The 21,902-nt window shown below is 41.2% G+C and overlaps 1 protein-coding gene across 4 annotated transcripts; it reads left to right on the top strand.

Annotated features, from left to right (window-relative positions):
• The first annotated feature begins 126 nt into the window (after positions 1 to 126).
• sec24c (SEC24 homolog C, COPII coat complex component) lies at positions 127 to 21,422 on the top strand. Of its 4 annotated transcripts, XM_026178342.1 has the most exons (25): positions 127 to 342; positions 2,313 to 2,491; positions 2,758 to 2,838; positions 4,313 to 4,439; positions 5,733 to 5,899; positions 5,996 to 6,736; positions 6,821 to 6,951; positions 8,254 to 8,322; positions 10,256 to 10,364; positions 10,537 to 10,664; positions 11,375 to 11,513; positions 11,619 to 11,734; positions 12,624 to 12,748; positions 12,852 to 13,043; positions 13,147 to 13,240; positions 14,614 to 14,730; positions 14,816 to 14,986; positions 15,138 to 15,234; positions 15,318 to 15,463; positions 16,071 to 16,209; positions 16,567 to 16,685; positions 17,014 to 17,193; positions 17,798 to 17,983; positions 18,155 to 18,244; positions 19,525 to 21,422. In XM_026178342.1, the coding sequence occupies exons 2-25, from the start codon at positions 2,332 to 2,334 to the stop codon at positions 19,663 to 19,665; spliced, it is 3,765 nt and encodes a 1,254-aa protein (XP_026034127.1). In that variant the 5' UTR covers positions 127 to 342; positions 2,313 to 2,331; the 3' UTR covers positions 19,666 to 21,422. The 4 variants fall into 4 exon arrangements, with proteins under 4 accessions (XP_026034127.1, XP_026034129.1, XP_026034128.1 ...); XM_026178344.1 differs by lacking the exon at positions 2,758 to 2,838; XM_026178343.1 differs by lacking the exon at positions 8,254 to 8,322 and having other exon boundaries at positions 128 to 342.
• Positions 21,423 to 21,902: the final 480 nt, after the last annotated feature.

Here is a 21,902-nt window from a genome sequence, read left to right as displayed (position 1 = left end):
TGCCGATACCGTATACCAATTACACCGCTGCCTTGTCAAATTCCCGAAGAAAAGGTGAAAAAACAAACCTCAATTCTTACAATGAAACCAAAACTCTCACACAGCAGCCTGAACAGCTTCCAGCAACCACTGCTGCGCTCTCTCGGAGGAAGTCACTTTGAGGAGTCCGGATGTGGACGTGGCACAGCGCTGCAGCAGTTCCGCTGAATGTCCGCTTCTGATACCGAGAAGGGATTAGTGAGCAACACCCCGGTACGACATCGGCGTCTCAGTTTGTCGACCACCGGGCTTCAGAGTTTGCATCAAATCTAGGACAGCCTTACTATTTACATCACTTTGGAGGTAGGTTTAGGTTTTGATACGGTTTATTCTTTGCCCTCCCGGCTTCGCTGGGGATCTTGGATTTCGCTACGTTTGCTAATGCTTGGCTAATGCTAAGGCACTGCTAGCACCGCTCTGACGAAAAGCTAGGAGATTACGAGCTAACTTAGCATTTGGTCACAGCTGATGTGCTGTCATGATTCAGGCTGTGTGGTTGCTAACATTAGCATGCTGGGGTAGCTGGAGTGTGGTTAAATAAGGAACGTGTCCTGCTTTGACCCCTACTTAGAGTCAGAACAGTTACTTGTATAATAAGAGAGGCAAGTTGTTTTTGGCTCTTGGTTGACATGTTGTCCGGCTAATGTTAGCATTGCTAGCGAGCTAATTATAATGCGGCGGCATTACTACTCGCCAGATTTCACACTTTCCTCCTACAAAACAGTCTTTTCCCTACCTGGCACTTGTTTTTTTATTCTCAAACACCCTATTTCTGTGTGAGTTTTAAAAAGTTCTCCGATGTTTGGATAAAATTACTAGCCCAAACCTTTAGCAGTGCACCTTAGAACAGATGTGGGTCACTCGGTAGGCCCGACATAGTAAAAGAACAGTTACGGTTCCAGCGATTGTGTTTCTCGCTGTGGCACCTGCACTGCTGAATTATTCAATGGCCCCGCTGGTTTAGCTCGTGTTTGTCTGTCAGACGATACTGATCACTCATGTCTTATATTTTAGGCCTGTGTCCAGGAACAAAGTGAATAAAAACACCACTCACCCACATCTGTTAGCAGGGTTAAAGTTGACATGTGATGGAGTTATGCTCATAAAGTTGGTTTTCATAATTCAGCATTTGGTTTCTTCTCACTGCTTTATTTAGTTTTTATTTTATGTTATTGACGATTTAGGATTGACTTACTTTCCATCTTCTCATTTGAGATATTTTGAGTGTGGTTTTCATCACTTTAAGTATTAGATTTTATAAGTTGTTTAGAAAAGTCATGGCAAGACAACACTGACTTTCTGTGATGCAGACAGCATGAAAAGTTGCTTACATGCATTTTATTGGCTTATTTAACCAGCTTGACAACGTCTAAAACCCATTTCTTAAATGGTTATTTTAGTTTTCTAACTATACAGTCTTTAGATATAACTAGTCATAACTATTTTTTTAATCCTTTTAGTTGTCTACAATACTTTCTCTTTAATAACTTGTAAAACCTGTACTCAGGTATTATCTGATACTATCTTTAATACCACTTTCACAGCTGCAAAAGAGTTGCATAATAATTTTGCATTTTGTGTCTTTTTAGCAATAGGTGTTCGATATTAATGTTTGTTTACTTTCTTTTGGTTGTAATCTTTTTATTTAATGTTATTTAATTTTTGTAGCACATTGTGTAAAAACTCAAAAGGCTGAGGGTGTGGCCAAGTCAAACATAAAAAGCCAATAAAGGTTTTGTCACTGAACCAGGAAATGTTAATGTCATAAGTCAGTGGGATTTAAATAATAAATAAATAATAATGTCAGACTGTAGACAGTTAGAGTTTAGAGTCCTGCAGGGCAAAGCTCTTCTGTGTCAGTTTGCCTGTTTTTTAGTTCAGGTGCTTGGTGCCAAAAACTTCATTTTGGATCCATTATGTTTTATGTGGGTGTTAAGATCTTGTTATTTTAGTTAGACTTACTGTTTAAACTGCTTTGGAAAAAACGTTTTCTTAAACATGACAGTTGTCAGTAAATGTTCTAGCAGTATGTGCAAGCACTGCTGTGGACAGATTCCCCCTGCTCTTTGAAAGAGTCTGTGTCTTTGTTTCAGAGAAACACAATACCTTCACAACAGCCTTTATCAGTACCGTCCTTATTTCAGGGGCTTTCACACTACAGGTGCCCTGGTTGTATTATTGTTCACACACACACGAAGCAGGCGAAACAAGTTTAGTCCTTAACTATGACATCTAAGTAACTAACTGTATTGTTATTTCACAATTTCATCCAGATTTAGGGATGAACTGAGGATGAATGTAAACCAGCACACGCCAATGGCCTCTCCATATGGCCAGCCCCAGCCTAGTTTTGGCCAGCCTGGTTACGCTCCCCTGGATGGGAGCTATCCAGCACCCTACGCACCCTACAATGGCCCTGCATCAGCCTATCAGCCTGGGGCTCCACCGCAAGGTAAAGTGCAGTTTGTTAAAAAATGTGCGCATGAGTGAGACATCCAGCAGTTCAGGTAGGCTGTACTTTAAGCATTCAGAGGGATATAACCTTGGAGTGTCCTACATGCCTCCTGCCATGTGAGTGATCATGTATGTGTGAGAAAAGCACAGCACCTGTGCATACTAATCTGATTCTCAACTGCCCTCTCCTTCCTTCACTTTGCTTCATGCACTTCTCTTCATCTTCTTGTATTTGCCTCCTTCCCCTCTTTTCTTCTATTTCAGGTTACTCTCCTTTCACAAGCTTTCCCTCTAAGGCTTTGGCAGCCAACCCAGTCTCTGACCTCCCCTCTCCTCTTGACTTAGGTAACCAGCTCATCTCTGTTTCTCACTCATTTCACACTTCATATGCCCTGCAATCATCAAATCCTCTCTGTACCTGCAGGTATTATTCTTCCTGCTGTGTCATTTTTCTCAGCATATAATTGAACATCTTTCTGAGACTAATGCCAGTGACGTTCAAGTACAGCAGCCAACTCTACACCAACCTTTGTGTAGGCCAGAAATATAAATTATATCTCTGTTATGTGAGAGACATAAATTTAGTCTTTGAATCCACTGGTCATTACTTCTTTTGCTTTTGATTCGCTGCCTTTTGCACACAGAAGGTTTTAACAGCAGGTGGGGAGGGGGTTTCTGCACTCAAAGCTAGAGCTCTGCATCTCAGATGACCATATTAGAAATATCCCCTCCCTTGTTGACATTGTACGTAAGAGTAGAAAAAAACTAATTGTTGGACTTAGTCGTACATATGTTGACTTGATATTTGGTCATGTTTGTTATGAGCATCCACCTTTGCAACAATAGATATTTGGCATAATAGGTTCCCTTTAAACAAACTATTAGGGTCAGATTTACAGTCTGAATGGTGAAAAAAAAGTTCCTGTATGAACTTGTCTTACAAATCTGGTTGATACTCCTCAAACACAGCATTTGTTATCTTGGTTTTCTATCTGTGCAAACCCACGAGGGAAAAATATGTTTGGCTTATAATAGTGTTACCTCAGTTAGGGGTGGGCGATATAAACGATATACGATAGAAACGATATAAATTTGGCCAACGATAGAGATTTTGACTATACCGCTCTATCGCGATAGCGCATGTTGATGATGTCATCAAGCTGAATTAGTTTCAAAAATCTCTCAGTCAGAACATGGTATGTCATGTTTAGGTGGAAACTAGCGAGCTAACTTCCTGCTAACTTCTAACTCCGTTAAATTTAATAAATTCTGTTTTCATGGATGCCTGGATGTTAAACTTAATTGTTACAAAGCAGCAACGCTGATGATTTTATTAAAGATGAAAGAATTTAGACCGTTTTTAACTCTTAAGTGTTCGTTTGACTTTCGGACCTGACGGAGTTTTGGACCCAGATTACTCCGCAAAGCTCCTCACTACGGCAGCCGTAATGCTCTGACAATCCATCAAAACATTTTTAACAGATTTCTGCACTCCAAAATCAGTTTGAGGTCAGTAAGCACAACCAGAATTCATACATAAGGCACACTCGATTTTTGAGAAAATTAAAGGATTTTAAGTGTGCCTTATAGTGTGGAAAATACGTTATACAGAAGACAAGAATATATCGCGATATATATCGTTACCGCACGTGCTTCAAATTATACTTTTAAGGGATATGGATTTTAGACCAAATCGCCCTGCCCTAACCTCAGTTATCTCAACATACTAAGGTTCATACCAGAGTTGATTCACGATTATTTGGTAGCGAAGTTGCTTTTTGTCACTATATGTAGTAATTATTTGGCTCTTGCATTTCAGGTCCTGTCAGGGGTCCTCCTACCTCTGGACCCCCGCCTGTCTCAGCACCTCAGCAGTACAATCAGTACAGTCAGAGTCAAGGGAGCATGCAGAATGGACCCCCACCTCCTACACAGGCACCACCCAGGTAATTTGTTTTCGCCTTTGCTGTACAAGTTTATTGAAGCAGTTGACAGAATCCATTATAATACCCCAGATACTAGTACTGAGACTGTCAAAATCTGGTGCTTTCCTTACAGGAGTGACATGTAGACTACAAACCAACCAAAGCACATTTTTAGAAACAGTGATGTGTTAAGGCACTCGACAAACTGCACAGAAACTGAAATTTAAGAAAGCAGGAGGTACCTTGGTTGCCAATACTCTGCATTTCTTTTTGTGTTTATCTGCTGTTTAAAAGGCTGGATTAGGACAGGTGATGTTGAGGAACCAGGTGAGCTTGTCATGCTAGGATATTGTTATCCTGATTGGATTTGCTCCAAGATACGCTAATAATAAGCTAAAAATGTGCATTCCTTGTAAAAACATGGACAATTTTGTAATCAGGTTGTCCTAATCAGTATGTTAGTTCAGTTACAGTAAATTTGAGGATACAGACTGAAAGTTTATATTTTATTTTAAAAACATGGCCACCTTATACTGTTTAATTGATAGAAGAAGCTGTGTCAGTCAGCCCTGACCTTCTCTGTGTGCACGTGTCAGAGCAGAGTCACAGCTCAGGGAGAGGACACTGCACAGCATATCTTCACAACTCACATGGGTATGACATTTATAAATATTCAAAGGTTAGATGGTAGAGGAGGTGAGGTACATAGTGTGCAGAAGTTGTTAACTTTCTGCAGAGTCTATCACCTCCAACCTTTATGTAGCCTTCAGATTAGCTCAAGAACAGTGAATAGAGGGCTTCGTTGAATGGGTTTCCATGTCCAAGCAGTTACATCTTAGCATTACATCACAAAGCATGATACAAAGCGCCGGATGCAGTAGTGTAAAAAATGCTGGGAGACATGTTTTCTGGAGTGACGAATTACACCTGTCTCTCTGGTAATCCAGTGGATGAGTCTGGGTTTGGCAGTTGCCAGGACAACTGTACCTGTGACTGCATTGTACCAAATGTAAAGTTTGGTGAAGGGGGGATTATAGTGTGCAGTTATTTTTTCAGTTTTTTTTCAGTCACTCGGCCCCTTAGTTCCCGTGAAAGAAACTCCTAAAGCTTCGGCATATCAAGCCATTTTGAACAACTTCATGCTCCCAACTCTGTGGGAACAGTTTGGGAATGGCCCCTTCCTGTTGACTGGCCTCCACAGAGTCCTCACTTCAACTTGATAGAACACCTTTGGGATGAATTAGAGTGGAGAATGCAAGCTAACATCAGTGTCTCCTAGTGCAATCAACTACTGAAAGAGCTTTGTGTTTTCAGACCTGCTGTCTCTCAGCCGTACAACCAGGGTGCTATGAACCTATCGGGGCCGCACCCTTCTTATCCCCAACACTATGGACCCCCATCCACAATGCAGCAGGTTACCAACCAGATGACGGGGATGCAGATCACCTCTGGACCACCAACCGCTGCTGGGCCAGGATATGGTAATTTGAATAGATTTGTTTTTCAGTTTAATGCATGCAGTCTTTTATTCTCTTTATGATATTTAAAGATTGTATTGTCTTTCACTCTCTATTCAGCTCCACCTCACAGCTCCCAGCCTCCTGTCAGCACTGGGTACTCGGCCGCACCCCAGGCCTCCTACACCCAAGCCCCACCCCCTGTGTCCTCTGCTCCCACCCAGCCGCCACCTCCCAGCGGCCCCGCAGCTCCTCAGCAATATTATAGCGGCCCACCGCCTTCTTCTCAACAGCCATTCAATTCCTCTCTTCCCCCTACCTCTCAGCAGCAGCAGCAGTTCACCTCTTCTGTACCTCCACATCCTCCTCCTCAGCAAACCTTACCTCCATCCTCCTACTCGGGTCCGGTGCCTACACAAAGTCAACCTCCTGTTCCCCCAGTGTCCCAGGCACAGCAGTCCTTCCCTACACCCCAGCCCCCTTTCTCTTCAGCACCTCCACCTGTCAGTCAATCTTCCTTTGCCACTGGCCCTCCGCCTTCTGCCCCAGGCTCGTTTCCACCTCAAGGCCCCCCTCCTAGCTCTCAGCCTGGTTCTTTTCCTCCTCCTGGCCCCCCTCTAACCTCAGCCCCCTCTTGCCAGTACCCAGGTCCCATGCCACCCCAGCAGCAACCCCCTCCATCTCAGCCATCCCCCTATCACTCAGGGCACCATCCTCCTAGACCTCAAATGCCTCCCACTTCCATGGCTCAGAGCAATCACCTGCCTCCAGGACCCCAGGGCCCGGCAGGTCCTCCTGGGCCACTACAGCAGCCTCCATCTCAACCTGGGATGCAGACAGGATACCCTCCTCAGCAGAATGGTTAGGAGACGGCTGTTAAAGTAAAATCAAAAAGGCTTATCATTCGTTTTCTTTGTATCTCAGCTGTTTTGCTGTTTTCTGCAGGTGCTTTTGGGCAGGTGAGAGGCCCTCAGCCTGGGTATTCAGGCCCTTACCCTGGGCAACCAAACTATGGAGCACCAGCTCCTGCTCCACCTGCACAGAAAAGACTTGACCCAGATGCCATTCCTAGTCCGGTGAGCTGACACAAATACATATACTGTTTAATTCTCAATTGTTTTGGTTTGCCACACAAAACCAATTCTTAAATCTCCAACTTTTAGAATCTGTATTTGGTTGTAATGATGTACTGAGCTGCATTATATTGCGAGGCTTTCTCAATGTTCAACCCTCAGGGGAAATAAATAAATGTAACAACTAGGCCATCTCAAATTCATGGCCCAGGCTACATCCGGGCCTTTGCAAGTTTCGACCCACATATGGGTTTAGATTCTTTTTTTCTAAAATTTCACTCTTGGTTCTGATCCACACTTCATATGCAACAGTCCTATGAAATTAAGTTTCAGATTTTTAGTCTTTGTTCCTTATTAGATCTTATCTTTTATCTTTCATCTGGTTGAATTAAAAAGTTGTGTGGAAAAATCTCTTCACATGATGGATCGTAAACAAAAATAATGAATATTTATGATGCAATTTAGTTCAAATCTTTGCCCATCTGTCTTTAAACATTTTACCAAAGTAGCGTTAGCAAGGAAGGTGGAACAAGTTTCTCAGTGTTAGAATTGTTGCATATTAACACATTAATACAGCGTAGTTAAGTATAACATCACTTTTAACTATGATGTTCATATAATCTATAAAAGATTTCCCTTAAAAGTGGAATTTATGCGAAATCTGATGGTATTGCACTTGATTTTATAGGCCTAAGTGGACACTGAGTGTGAATGATTTTTGCATGCTGCACCTAGAGCTGTGTGATAATTCTGTTATTATGTGTTCTCCTTACAACTGTTATTTAGATTAATTTAATTTATTCTAAAAGATTCAGAGTTTAGTTCAGTAATAAGAATTAAAATATCTCAGCAGTTTATTCCTAGAGTAAGTTTTTGAAGTGGGACCATTTTTACACCTGACAGCATCTCTCTCGGTCTAGAAAAAAGATGGCAAGTTGGTAAATAATGTGATAAATGCATGTGTGTTTACTCAACATGGTCATAAATTTGGATTTCATTGTAAATGTATTATTTTCATACTGCAAAGCTCTAGAATGGAAGAAATCTAACCTTTTTTAACTATGTAACCTCAGATTCTAAGCATGTTTGCTACCACTAGTTAGTTTAAACTTATTTCCACTTGAGCTTACAATATTACTAATAACTAATCAATAATACTGATGTGTTTCTGTCTACATAAAAGCAATGCTACCTGCTGCTGAGCTCAGTCTTGCTGATCTTTCTCCTCTCACACTCCTTTTTATCTTTTACTCTTTGTATTTACTTGTTTTGCACAATTTGCTGGACAAACATTTGAATGTAAAGCAAGCGTCTGACATGCCGGCTGTGCAGAAACCGAGACATAGAATAGATCCAGACGCTATCCCAAGCCCAGTAAGTTTCCTGTGTGCCTTTTCCTCTGCTTCATCCTCTCCTTTGTGCCTGACTGCAGTAACCCACTGCCTCCTCCTCCTGTCTTTTTCCTCTACTCCCTTAAAGTTAGCGATCATGACAGTTTTTTAAAAATTTATGTTATGATCCAGTTGTTGTGTCACAGATACATTTTGATATGCCGATATCTGATATGTTTTTAGCAGAAATGCCCAGATGAAATTGTCACAGCCCAAACAAGACACAACAAAGACGTAATATTTCAAGGGAAAGTTTAACATTGTAGAAAATGTTTCTTTGTGTTTTCTTGTTAAGAACTGGATGAGAAGATTGTTACGAGGGCTGTTCGATATAACGATATGTATCGGATGACGATTTAAAACATCTATCATTTTACGCTATCGTTTGTTTCGTGGTGTCGCAAAATAAACTGTTTACGGCAATATTTTTTTCATCGTTTTGATGGCCACTGTAGCGGCTATATTAATTTCTTAAAGTTCTCTCTTTCTCTTATATTTTATATAACCACACTACGGACGGACAAGCGCCTGTTTTTATGTGTTGTCATTAGCAACAACGACGGTAAAACCATCGCGTGTCCACTTGTTTATTTTCCACATAAACCTTTCACAATAGCTCAAGATCCTGTTGAGACTTTTCAAAATAAACTGAATTACGTGAAAGAGTATGCAGAGTCTTTACGGATGAGAAGCAAAAAAGAGTCGTCAGGTGCTAAAAAAATAAACCTTCGACTCAAATGTTAGAACAGGCTTTTCCCCCGCAGCACGCTGTGTAATAAATACTCACAAAGAAAACAGCGGCCTTTACAACTTGTGTCTAAAAATGTATAGTTTCATGCATCGCTTACAACACTCGACTCCAGGTACATGACGCCCAGCTGGAAACACTTCACGCAAGTCGAGCTGCCCGAGATTCACAGAATTTTCAGAAAATGTAAAATTTTTGTGATTTATATCGTTATGGGGACGATAGATGTCTTATATCGGGATATGAGATTTTGGTCATATCGCACAGCCCAAATTGTTACCATTCTCAATCTGGACAGTAGGTGTGAAACCAGTACATTTATCCTGCTAATCCTTTAACATAGCACAAATACATGAAATAATGATGAGTGTGAGTGTATTAGTTCCATACCATGACCTTTAGAGCTCCTTAAGTAACATGTTATTCTTTGTATAATTCATTCAAAAACTGAATGGTGAATATGAGGCACATCTGTGCCATGACCCTTTAATCTTTAATGGTTTCCTGTCTGACTGATTTTTGTGGGATCTTTTCATCCAGTTTGCAACAATAAAGAAAAAAAGCATTTTCTAAAGTCTCAAGCTGTCTCAAGTTTTCAAGAGACTGTCAGGAAAAATGACTAAGATGTAGTGCAACTTTTTGTGAAACTCAGATTACACATTAACAGCCTGTACACAAGGTCGTATAACCATTGCCCACCTCACTGTTTGTGTTTTTGGTCAGGATTTTGAGGCAGCTGGTTCTTAAGAGAACTTCTGTCTTTCAAAGTAAACTTTATACACCCACACAACGCCTATAATCCTTTTCCAAGCCCTGCATGCTAGCCTGGATTTGATTTACCATCAAGTCTCTTGCATTTAAGGCATGCCTTGATAAATCCTTCCCGGTTCCCGGGATTTAATTTTTTGTTTTAAATTCTGACAGAATGGCTTCAGCATGAATTGACTTTGTTTTTGTCCACTGATCAACACAGGGTATAGTTGTGTGTTAGTGGCTGCAAATCTCTGTGTGGGGGAGTTGTATACAAGTCTTTTCCTGCATGAGTGGTTTTCATGTGCCTCTTTTAATTTTTGTGAGACTCGGGGATAGTGTGTCCTATAAATGTCTTATATTGATGCTGTGATCATGTATGAACGTGGGCCACCTTTTGTCTCCCCCTCTTTATTAGATCCAGGTAATAGAGGATGACAAGGCTAAAACTACCGAGCCATTCACCACAGGGGTCAGGGGTCAAGCCCCACCACTGGTCACCACCAACTTCCAGGTTCAAGACCAAGGTTGTTCTCCTTTTTTTTTTTTTTTTTTGTCCTCTCTGGTTTTCTCAGCCACAATTATCCTGGAGTTCACTTCATTTGTCCAAATAGTTAACAAGATAACACTAAACTCATTCTTGAAAATAATTTTTACATTTAGCATTGATAATAATGGAGCAACTGTGCTTGTGTTTAGGGAATGCCAGTCCCAGGTTTATTCGTTGTACAGCCTACAACATGCCTTGCACAGCTGATATGGCAAAGCAGTCTCAGGTGCCATTGGCTGCTGTCATCAAGCCCCTCGCCACGCTGCCACCTGATGAGGTGAGTGATTCCTTTGCTCTGGCGCTCTCTCATATCTCTTTTGTGTTGTGAATTCTGTAAGTTACGATTAGACAGGGTTTTTTTTTTCTCATTTGGAAATGCAGTATTGTATTAGGAAGAAAATCTTCTGCCTAGAGATTGAACTTTAAAAAAAAAAAAAAAAAAAAGGCAAACAAGCTCTGAATGCAAAAATATATCTTTGAAAATGCTGAATGTCTTTGAAAATTAATATTCTATTGTTTATTTGTCCCATTAACAAGCTTCTTTTGCATTTCATCGTCTTCATCTCATCGGTATCTGCGGCTGCATCTTCTGCTGCAACAGTGGAACAGTTATTACTCGGAGCCAGATTTGATAAAAGATTATTTTTCAGGAAAAAGCCTAATATGTAGATAGTATCAGAGGATGCATGTAATGTCAGTGGGATAATCTCTTCAAATCAAAGGTGGGAGTGGCTGCATGACCCTGTTTCATGCTGTCATCACGCCTAATATATATCCATTTGGATTGGACTTTCATGTTGTGTCATCTGGGTATGAAAAACAGCTGTAGGGAAAAGCAGGCATGACTTATTTATTTTTAACTGATAACAGTTTGGTACATATTGCGTCTCGGTTGAGTAATTGTGTCCACATTAGGGTGTTTGAATCCTTTTTCTCGTCCTGGTGAAGTTTAGTTTCATCTTACTCTTTTCGCGAATATCTCCTCAGGCCCCTCCACTCGTGGTGGACCACGGCGAGAGCGGTCCGATCCGCTGCAACCGTTGCAAGGCCTACATGTGTCCATACATGCAGTTCATAGAGGGAGGTCGCCGCTTCCAGTGTGGTTTCTGCAGCTGTGTCACAGAGGGTGAGCACATGTGTCCATAGTGATATGTGAAAAGATGCAGCGTTTGAGAGACTATAAATGGTACCCTGATGTGCGTTGATATCATTTCTGCTTTTCCCCCCACAGTGCCTCCACATTACTTCCAGCATCTGGACCACACTGGTAAGAGGGTGGACTGCTACGACCGGCCAGAGCTTTCACTGGGCAGTTATGAATTCCTTGCAACTGTTGACTACTGTAAGGTAAGACCCACGATTGAAAGCTCCATGAGGGGAAAAAAGTCTTACTGTGGGGTTTTCATGCTTTAAAGTACCTCATAAGTCTGCAGCTGACTATTTACCATGTATCAGTCATCATTTTTTAAAATTAATTTTATGGTTTAATAATAAGTGATTAATTCTCACTAAAACGTCTCTATCTCAGTATGATTAAATTATTAATGGGCCTTGGTGGATACGATATTAATGGGATGGGATCTTTAAAAAATATATATCACCAATGACAGTGGCTGATACTTATACCATCATAGCGCTTATCTTATTTTGTATTTATTTTTAAATTTTCAATTATTTACCTTTTTAATATGGTGATATTAACAAAGAAACTGGATCTATTATGAGTCTTGTCTTAGTAAATATCATAATTCCTCTTATTTAACAAGATTAGAAACATATTGACTTAATAGAAGCTTTTAACACTTGCTTTGCTATTTAGTTTTTGTAGTTATTATTTAGTAATTATTTGGATAAATACATTAGAAACTTTTCTTCATTTGGTTAGATGTTGTTGATAAAGTATGAGGTTCTCTTTTTGTTATCTTGGCTGAACTTAAAAATGTGCAGTGGCTAAAGAAAAAGCCTGCACTAGATTTAGTATTTTTGAGCAAAAAATGTGAGTGAAGCACAACGATCACCATCAGACGGCAGCTCTAGTTTTCTTTAACCCAAGTAAGGGATTCCAGATGTGACATGCTTGATCAGGCTAGGACTGAGGACATGTAAAGTGGAAAGAATCTGAAAAAAAAAAAATGTTGTATAAGTCTTGGTACTAAAGTCCGAGACCACATCCAATTAAACAACGAGTAATTCCTGAATGTACCTGTGTATCTATTTATGGCTTGTCTGTTTACAGAATAACAAGCTCCCTCCGCCTCCAGCCTTCATCTTCCTTATTGATGTGTCCTACAATGCTGTGAAGAGCGGCATGGTCAACATTGTCTGCCAGGAACTCAAGACCCTACTAGACTGCCTCCCCAGGTACTCAAGCACACACCTGAATGAAGAAAAGTACTGTCAGATTTGTAGCTCATCTCAGGGAATGTGGTTTTGATTTATTTATGTATTTATTTTTTTGATTCAGGGAGAATCCCGAAGTGGAATCTGCAGTGCGAGTGGGTTTTGTCACCTACAACAAGGTTTTGCACTTCTACAACGTCAAGTCGAGCTTGGCCCAGCCCCAGATGATGGTGGTGTCAGACGTGTCAGACATGTTTGTACCCCTGCTTGACGGGTTCCTGGTGAATGTAAATGAAAGCAGACAAGTTATCGAGAGGTGAGCAGCTATAAAGTGGACATTGACACTTGGACAAATACATGAATAGACAGACGGTCAGACACATTGACCTGGGTTAATTACTTGCTGCTTGTTTTTCCAGTTTGCTGGACCAGATCCCAGAGATGTTTGCAGATACCAGGGAGACGGAGACGGTGTTTGGACCCGTCATCCAAGCGGGACTGGAGGCACTAAAGGTAAACGCCTGTCGTGTTTTGTGTCCAGGTCCAGAAATCTTAGAGACTTCTTGAAGATGAACATAAAAGTTAACTTTCAAACTTTGAAAACCTTTAAAATGTCCATTTTTTCTCACTTGGTACCAAACTGCTTATGTTATTAATGTAAATAATAAATAACCTTTTAATGAAATTTGCTTTTGCTGCCAAATAGTAACCCTCTGGGGTCCCGGGTATAATTGGCTGCTTTTTACTGCTTTTGATTTGATGTCTATCTTTCACCTTTAAAAGCAGTTTACCTTGCCTTGTTTGGTATCATTCTTTTCAGCACAACCTCACATGTCTGAATTTCCAGTTATATTTTCATTTTCACTTACTGTATTAACACAATTGATCAAAAAGTAGAAAAAAGTTATATTTTTCTGTAAAAACCACAAACATATTTAGCTAATTTCCCTTCTGTGGGACTAATAAAGGTTATCTTATCGAATCATTTTAATAACTTTAAATGCAAATATAAATTGTACATTTTAAAAATCTATGCACGACTTTGGCAAACAACAAAATTATTTGCAACTATTTACATAAAAATGCAGCCAAGGCCTCAGGCGTGTTTTATATAACCTCTTATAGGAGAACACCACAGGCCTTAAAGCAGGAGGTGTTTCTTTCGCTCGCTGTGTCATTGGTAAAACTTATAAAAATGCCACATGTGGCCATATAGTTTTTTGAAAAGTCGATATGGTACATTTTTCCACCAATAGCAAGAGGGTGTTTTTTGTCTGTCCTCTTTTTTTAGAGTGCTTGCTAGCACTGAAATGCAGTTTTTAAAAAAAATAAAAAAATTTCCCACCAGTGAACACGACGACAGTATTCAGGAAAAAACATTGTGTATATTTTTTATCATAACTCTGGTTCTATGTGGTCTATCGACACAATTTAAAAACTGCTATGTATTTTGAAGTCGGTACTTTCAACACAAGTTGAAATGGAGACTGTATCTTGTTGCCGTGTCTTCTTAAATTGGTCATGTGATTTGGACGCCCCGTCGCGTACGTTGATCCCAGAGGGTTAAAGCTACAACGATGGGCAGCTCTGAAACAAAACATTTGTTTATATTTAATTTTTGACTAAATCGATCTTAAAAGAGGGGCCTGTTACACTTATTTTCAGTTCCATATTTTTATTTTTGGACTCTTCTAGAGTAGCTTTGTGTTCACTGTTCAAAATAAACCCTGTTTATCTTATACTGCAGCTTTGTGGAGCCCTTTAGCTTATGCACTTTTTGAAACATTTTCCTAATGACAGCTTCTGACACAGAAAAGCAGTAGGTGGTGCTCCAGTGCCATTTATTTGAGTCACAGTCTGATGACCTGTGTCTTCTCTCCCCACAGGCTGCTGACTGTGCTGGGAAGCTGTTTGTGTTTCACACCTCTTTGCCCATCGCGGAAGCCCCAGGAAAACTAAAAAACAGAGAAGACAAAAAACTGATTGGAACAGACAAGGAGAAGGTAGCATGAGACATGACTTCATATTGTAGCAGGTCAACTTCTTGTGTTATTTCGCTCACTCTCTTTCCTTTCTTGTCGTCCACAGTCGCTATTTCAGCCTCAGGTGGGTTTCTACAGCTCTCTGGCTAAGGAGTGTGTAGCCCAGGGCTGTTGTGTGGATCTTTTCCTCTTCCCCAACCAGTATGTGGATGTTGCCACATTAGCTGTGGTTCCCGTCTCCACTGGAGGTTCAGTCTATAAATACACCTACTTCCAGGTGAGCAAAAGTCATTCTGCTCCTTCTTCAGTGTCACTCCAATAGATAGCATGAGAGTTTTGTTTCAATGTTCTACATCCAGCCACTTTGAAGAAAACATTGTGAGTCAGCACCAGCTGGATTGTATAACTATGTGCTTTCTTTATTGCAGGCCCAGTCGGATCAGGAGCGATTCTTAAACGACCTCAGACGAGACGTTCAGAAACTAGTTGGGTTTGATGCTGTTATGAGGGTGCGAACCAGCACAGGTGAGACTTCAGCACTTCAAAACCAACAAAAAAGGGCTATAGATGTAGCATGTAACAGCTGACTTTAATTTCCCTCCCCTCAGGCATCCGAGCAACGGACTTCTTCGGCTCCTTTTATATGAGTAACACCACAGATGTGGAGCTGGCAGGTCTCGACTGTGACAAGGCCATCACTGTTGAGTTCAAACACGATGACAAGCTCAGCGAGGAGACGGGGGCACTCATGCAGGTGTGCATGCTTGTAACTAAATCCTCAAAGGAGAGTGTAAACAAACCAGGCTTTTCAAAGGGTTTAAAGTTCTTACAAATGGCAGCAACGATGATTTAGTAAAGCATCTGGCATCACACTGTGTTTATGTCAGATGGATAGAGTTCTCCTCTGCAGATATTTTATTTAAAAAGGGGCGAGTACAGTTCGCTTGCTCTCCTGTGAGTTATCTCAGTGAACTCCAGGATAAATGTCATGCACTGCAGCTGTCGGCAGCAGTCTTTGTTCTGTTCTGCAGCCTTGGTGAGCTCTCATTGAACCAGTTCTCCACCTGCTACAGGTGGTACTGGTTAACGTCGCCCTCAAACTCAAAGTGGATCTGCAGAATAGAACAAGGGCTTGTCCTCTAGATCAAGGATAGGAAAGACTGAGGCTAGCTGTTTAGAAATGAATGTTCAGATAAAGGTAATATAGAAAGTTGCCAAATATACTCGTTTGATGTGGAGGACTGGTGATTGTGGTTACGTTTAAGTGGTTTCAAGAAGAGGCAACGTAAGTCGCACAGCATTGCTGAAGTATGAAAAGTTTTGTGTCTCTGTTCATTCTAATAAAACCTGTTTCCTCGCAGTGTGCCGTGCTGTACACCAGCTGCAGCGGCCAGAGACGTCTCCGCGTCCACAACATGGCCGTGAACTGCTGCTCTCAGCTGGCTGACCTGTACCGCAACTGTGAGACAGACACAATCATCAACTACTTCTCCAAATACGGTGAGTTTTTGTGCTGTGGAGGAGTGTGAACTCCTTAAATGCTCTCTCTCTCTCCCTCCAGTGTTCTCTAACGAGGTGTGAGTGGAGAATTGAATGAATAACATTTTCTAAAAATAATACCAAACAGTGCTGAGCTGCTCCTGCGGAGCTGCAAATTGCCTAACAGTAGTAAGCTGTAGCTCCTCTTGAGAGCTTGCTGTTATCAACAACTTTCTAAGGTCACTGACTGAAGGGAAGCAAAGACGGTAAATGTTAGATATCTGAGAGAAAAGTGGTTGCAGTTAATTTCATTTAGATGTCAGTGTAATGCACCATAGCAGGTGATACATGAGTGCGTGTGTTTTTGGTTTCTTCCAGCTTTCCGTGGCGTTCTCAGCAACCCCACTAAGGCAGTGAGAGAAACTCTTGTGAACCAGTGTGCTCAGATTCTGGCGTGCTACAGGAAGAACTGTGCAAGTCCCTCATCTGCTGGTCAGGTACTGTGAAAGCATCCACATCCACACACGGTTCACAGAGAGACTCAGAACGGAATGTTTAAAAGCTGCACTGCACTCAAACGAAACACAAGATGATGATTGTAATCACTGTTTTCATGACGCTTTTATGGATAAAACAACAGATGAATAATGGAAGATAAAATACAAATGAATCAAATGAATCCCTTTCCTCGCTATAATCTATATCCGTTTCATATCAAACCCACAAAAACCTGCCTTTCTCATAAACTGATTCAGCATATTTACTCGTCATTAGGCGTTTGAATTGATGACAGTGGGTTTTTGTTTTGTTTTCTTCGTTCCCCAGTTGATTCTCCCAGAGTGTATGAAGTTGCTCCCAGTATATCTGAACTGCGTGCTGAAGAGTGATGTGCTGCTACCTGGAGCCGACGTTTCATTGGATGACCGAGCTTACCTTAGACAGCTGATCAGCTGCATGGATGTTGCAGAGAGTCACGTCTTCTTCTACCCCCGCCTGCTGCCAGTGGTGAGACCGCAGACAAAGGCCCCCAAAAATCTAATCTGTTCACGTTCTCGGCTGGATGCTTTGGCCACAAAAGTCTAAAACTGGGGGTAACACTAGAAATAAGTTCATATATGATATGGCCACTCTGATGCTGCTCACTTGGTCAGTGCAACAGCCTGTTTTATGAAGCCAAATGCAAACAAATGAATACAGTGATGCTCTCAAAGAGCACACAGTGAAATTGCTTTGTGTTTTTTGACTATATTGGCTTTGATATCTGTCTGGTATCATTCGTTTAAATATTAAAATTTTAGTGAGGTTTATGGCTAAATAGTGTATGAATACAGGATTCAGATCATCAGAAAAACCCAAATTCTGTAACATGTGACCACTCTGAGGTAGCTGTGGCTCAGGACGTAAAGTTTTGAGGTGTTCTTGGCAAGATGCTGAACACTGCATCCTTGGTGGTGTGTGATATGTTAAAAAGCCCCAGAAATACAATTCAAATGAAATTATTTCTGTTTGTTGTTAAAATGTAAGCTAGCTTGAACTAAATCTACCACCTGATCAGCAGGCTGAAATGCCAGCAGACAGTAGCATCTAATTTTTTTTGTTCATCTTCCAGATGAAATTGGAAAGCGGTTCGTTGCCAGTGGCAGTGAGGGACTCTGAGGAGAGGTTGTCAAAAGGAGGAGTTTACCTGCTGGAGACCGGGCTCCACCTTTTCCTGTGGGTGGGAGCCAGCGTTCAGCAGGAGCTGCTGCTTAACATCTTTGGCACGCCGAGCTTCAGCCAGATCGACTCAAACGTGGTATTGAAGAGAGTTCTAATGAAAGGCTAACAAAATCAGTCATCCTGAATGTTTAATGTGAATTTTACCACAACATAAACAGTTTTATAATAGTGATATTACAGTTGTTTCCTGTATTGTAATGGTTTAAAGTATAATATATTTTCTGAATGTTTCTGCTTTTTGTTTCAGACAAGTCTGCCTGTCCTTGACAACCCCATCTCTCAGGCTCTCAGAGAGCTTATTTATTCTTTCAGAGCACAGCGATCACGATACATGAAGGCAAGTTTTCTCTTCCTTCTTTTACCCCATAATGTTTCTGAAAAGGAGCCTGTTATGGTTTGGGCAGCTTTGCATGATTCATAGTTCAAAATAATCCTTATCTCGCTTATACTGGCTCTTAGTGCTACCCCACAGGCCATTTTTAACTCCTCTCCTTTTAAGCCTGCTTTTCCCTGATTGGCTGCTGCTCCTAAACAGAAGGTTTGAAAAGCAGCTGAGTGGAGTTTTCTGTGATGCGTGACTGAGAAGACTGTTTAAGGATACCATCTTTGTGGCATCATTCAGGTCCAAAAACATAAAACAAACTGTCTAAACTGAGAATTTAAGGCAGCTTGAAACCTGAGCTTTTGGTCAACAGGAGTTATTTTTACATCTGCTGACCTCATTATTGGAAACTCTGGCCATGTTAATATGAGAATCCACCACTGCAACAATGTCTACATGACAGACAATAAGAAAATGTGCAACAGGTGCACTTTAAACAATTTGCATGCTACTACCTCTGTTGAGAAATAGATTTTTCATCTTCTTCTTCAAGTTGCCCCCATCTCACCCTATCCCTATTATCCTCCTCTGTCACACCACCGCTCTGCAGCTCCTCTACTGCATCCATTAATGTCCTCTGTGGTCTTCCACTTTTCTTCTTGCCCAACAGCACCAGTATATTCACCATCTTTCCTCTGTACATGTTAAATCCATCACAGCCTTGCCTCAAACTTTGTCTCCAAAATGCTCAACCTGAACTGTCTCGAGACCATCTCGTAAACCTTTCTTGTCGCTCTTTGTGCTATCCTTTTGTCACAAATCACTCCCAACCCTCGTCTCCACTCACTCCACCCTGCACGCACTCTCTTCTTCAGTTCTTTTGTGCACTGTCTGCTGCTTTGGGCGGGTCAGTCCAGTTATTTAGGTGGATAAATGTCTTTTTCTAACTTCTGTAACGCAGACTTCCCGATACGTGTATCTAACCTAGTGTTTGGTCCTAATTGGAAAGTTAGGAGATAAACAAAGAATTAAAAGGCAGCTATTTTTAATAATTGATGAAACATTTAAGTGAATATTAAAACGGAAAATCTCAAACTCAATTTTTTTTAATTTCATGATGTAAGTTTTAGGAGATGCTTTGATTTTTTTTTTTTTTTAATACACTTTTATGTTTGTCTTGTTGCAATAATTGTGAGCTGGATGCTCAATACGTTATTTAATTGTATTTTTTATGGGCACATTTTGTATCAAGTCTGCCTCCTCTTTCTCACACACCTTTCTCTGTCATTTTGCAGCTGATGGTGGTGAAGCAGGAAGACAGGGCCGAGCTGATATTCAGACACTTCCTGGTCGAAGACAAGAGCGCCAGCGGGGGAGCGTCATACGTAGACTTCCTGTGTCACATGCACAAGGAGATCCGCCAGCTTCTCAGCTAGGCCCCCCCCACCGCAAATTCCCACCTTCACCTGTATGAGCCCCCACCACTACCACCACCACCACACAGATCCATCCCAGTCACCTTTCCATGTGAAAGAAAGCGCTTGATCTTTTTTCCTTTCCTTTTTTTTTTTTTAAACCTAATAAACTAAAGCTCCCCTTACTGTCTGTCAGCTGAGCACCAGAGACCAGCTGGTAGATCACATGTGTGCGTGACAGTGCGAGTGTGTATCTGTGTGTGAGTGAGAGAGAGAGACATAGGGGGGATCTGATGTTAATAAAGCTTTACTCTGCCTCAAATCTGCTGCTCCACAGCAGCAGGAGCGAAATAACTTATGAGGGAGAGTAATGTACATACAAAAATGAACAATTACGTATGCAACAGACTGACGGAGAAGGCGGATGCCGGCTGTAGTTGGTGTAATGTCTGTATTAAAAGCACTGAAAGGCTGTTTGGGTGCATGAATGACTCTTGGATAGAAAACACTTTTTATATGACTAAATCCCATTACAGTAAAGGACATAGGGAATTGAATAAATGCTGTTCTTTCTGTCTCTCATCCACTATAATCATGGCCTTAGTACCCCCTTCCTCCCCTTCTGTTCCCATGCTGCTCCAATCATCCGTAATGTGTGAGTGTGTGTTTCCAGATGTGAGAGGATTAGTGACCCATTGCCCAGTTTTGTTTTTTAAATCTCCTGCTGTGTCTTCAGGTGCGAGCATCTGACTTTAAGCCCTAGATTAACAACTCAAACTGGAGTCTGATGTGATCTTACCAACAGTAAGCACTGAAAATAAAGGTGCATGTAATTTCTGTGACTGCTGAATCGCTACAGTAATCGGCAATTCAGATTGGTTTCAATCAGCGTCAGTTGAGTTTCGCTCACCGGGGCGAGCATCTGTCTCTCGAGACTGTCATGAGAGGAAGCTCTCATTATTTCCAGGTCTATGCAGCACTGAGAAAAGCCAGAGACAAACTGAAGGGGAAATGAATGAGGCGTGTGAATCTATTATTTTAAGCGTCACAGTGAGGGGAAACGTGCTCCCGATCGCTTTGTTTGTTGGGCGATTGTTGAAGGCGAGTAGTGCTGCAGACTTTATATTAACAGAAGGCGTTGATGTCCGGGTCTGTCTGAAAGCAGGCAGGGATGAGCACAGAGCGGCAGCAGACGTGTGAACACCAGTGAATGTTTGCAAAGTTTTGGGTTGCCTCCACACTGAGAAGTTGACAAGCTGTTCAGTGTGTAAATAAAATATATAATCTGTACAGAATTAATAGAAAAATAACGATTTTAAAGGCCTGCCTGAACGGCTGTGGTTTGTTGATGGTTGATTTGTGTCACAAATAGCCTAAATATAAAATCATGGCTTTTACTGAGGAGAGGAAGACGTGGCTTTTCTCTTTTTTTTTTTTTTTTTCCTTTTTCTTTTCTCGATATGTCTGCGTGAATGTGAGGTGTGCGATTGTGTGAATGTGGGGTCGGTCCTGGTGAATTTCTCCTGAGGAACAGAGGGATCAGCCAACACACACACACACCACCCGTGAGGTTAAACTCGGTCTTCATTTATCACTTTGTTCCTTTTATAACGACGTGACTTTGTGCTCTGTGTGTGTGTGCAGCCCTCTGTTCCGTCTTTATGTTCACTTGCTTCGATTGACCCGCCGTCTTGACTGTAATCATAATTTCTGTTCCTTTTATTCTTTTTTTTCATTGCCTCTTGGGACTGCTAATAAAATGATTGTTTAAAGTGAAACGTTGTTTTTTTTATTCTTGTGTTATTGCTGAAGAGAGTCTTACTTATCCATCACTTTGTGGGGGGAAAAAAGCTAAATTACAAAATATTGTCACTTCCTCTTTTTAACAATATGATACATTTATGACGGGTCTGCATTTTTCCGCATGCTTTCACTTCTCAGTTTCTGGATCCACAAAAATTCTCATAGTCTAGGGAAGTGTAAGTTTAGCATTGAAAAATTACGCTTTCCTGTATATTGCCTAACTCAGCATTTTATCAGGACCGCTGTACTAACTGAAAACCTCATGAAACGGTTATTTTTAATGATATCTGCTTTATCTGATGGCGCTAATATCTGAGCAGATATTTATCATGATCCCAAACGATTAAGTCTGCAGGTAGCTAGTGTATCTGAGGCTGCCTGCGATATCATGTGCTTGAAGTTTTCTTGCTACTTTATCCGTCCGTCACATTGTTGTGAAGGAATCTGAGCCCTCT

This window comes from Astatotilapia calliptera, chromosome 8, assembly GCF_900246225.1.
Source record: "Astatotilapia calliptera chromosome 8, fAstCal1.2, whole genome shotgun sequence".
Classification (NCBI taxonomy): Eukaryota; Metazoa; Chordata; class Actinopteri; order Cichliformes; family Cichlidae; genus Astatotilapia; species Astatotilapia calliptera.
This window is presented reverse-complemented; position numbering and strand designations above follow the sequence as displayed.

What these genes read in the sequence shown, in the direction of transcription:
- sec24c (XM_026178342.1), top strand. Translation starts at nt 2,332, where the DNA reads ATGAATGTAAACCAGCACACGCCAATGGCCTCTCCATATGGCCAGCCC. An exon ending in CAGATGCCATTCCTAGTCCG is followed by an intron (nt 6,952 to 8,253) that starts GTGAGCTGACAC and finishes TTGAATGTAAAG; the next exon opens with CAAGCGTCTGACATGCCGGC. An exon ending in AGACGGGGGCACTCATGCAG is followed by an intron (nt 15,464 to 16,070) that starts GTGTGCATGCTT and finishes GTTTCCTCGCAG; the next exon opens with TGTGCCGTGCTGTACACCAG.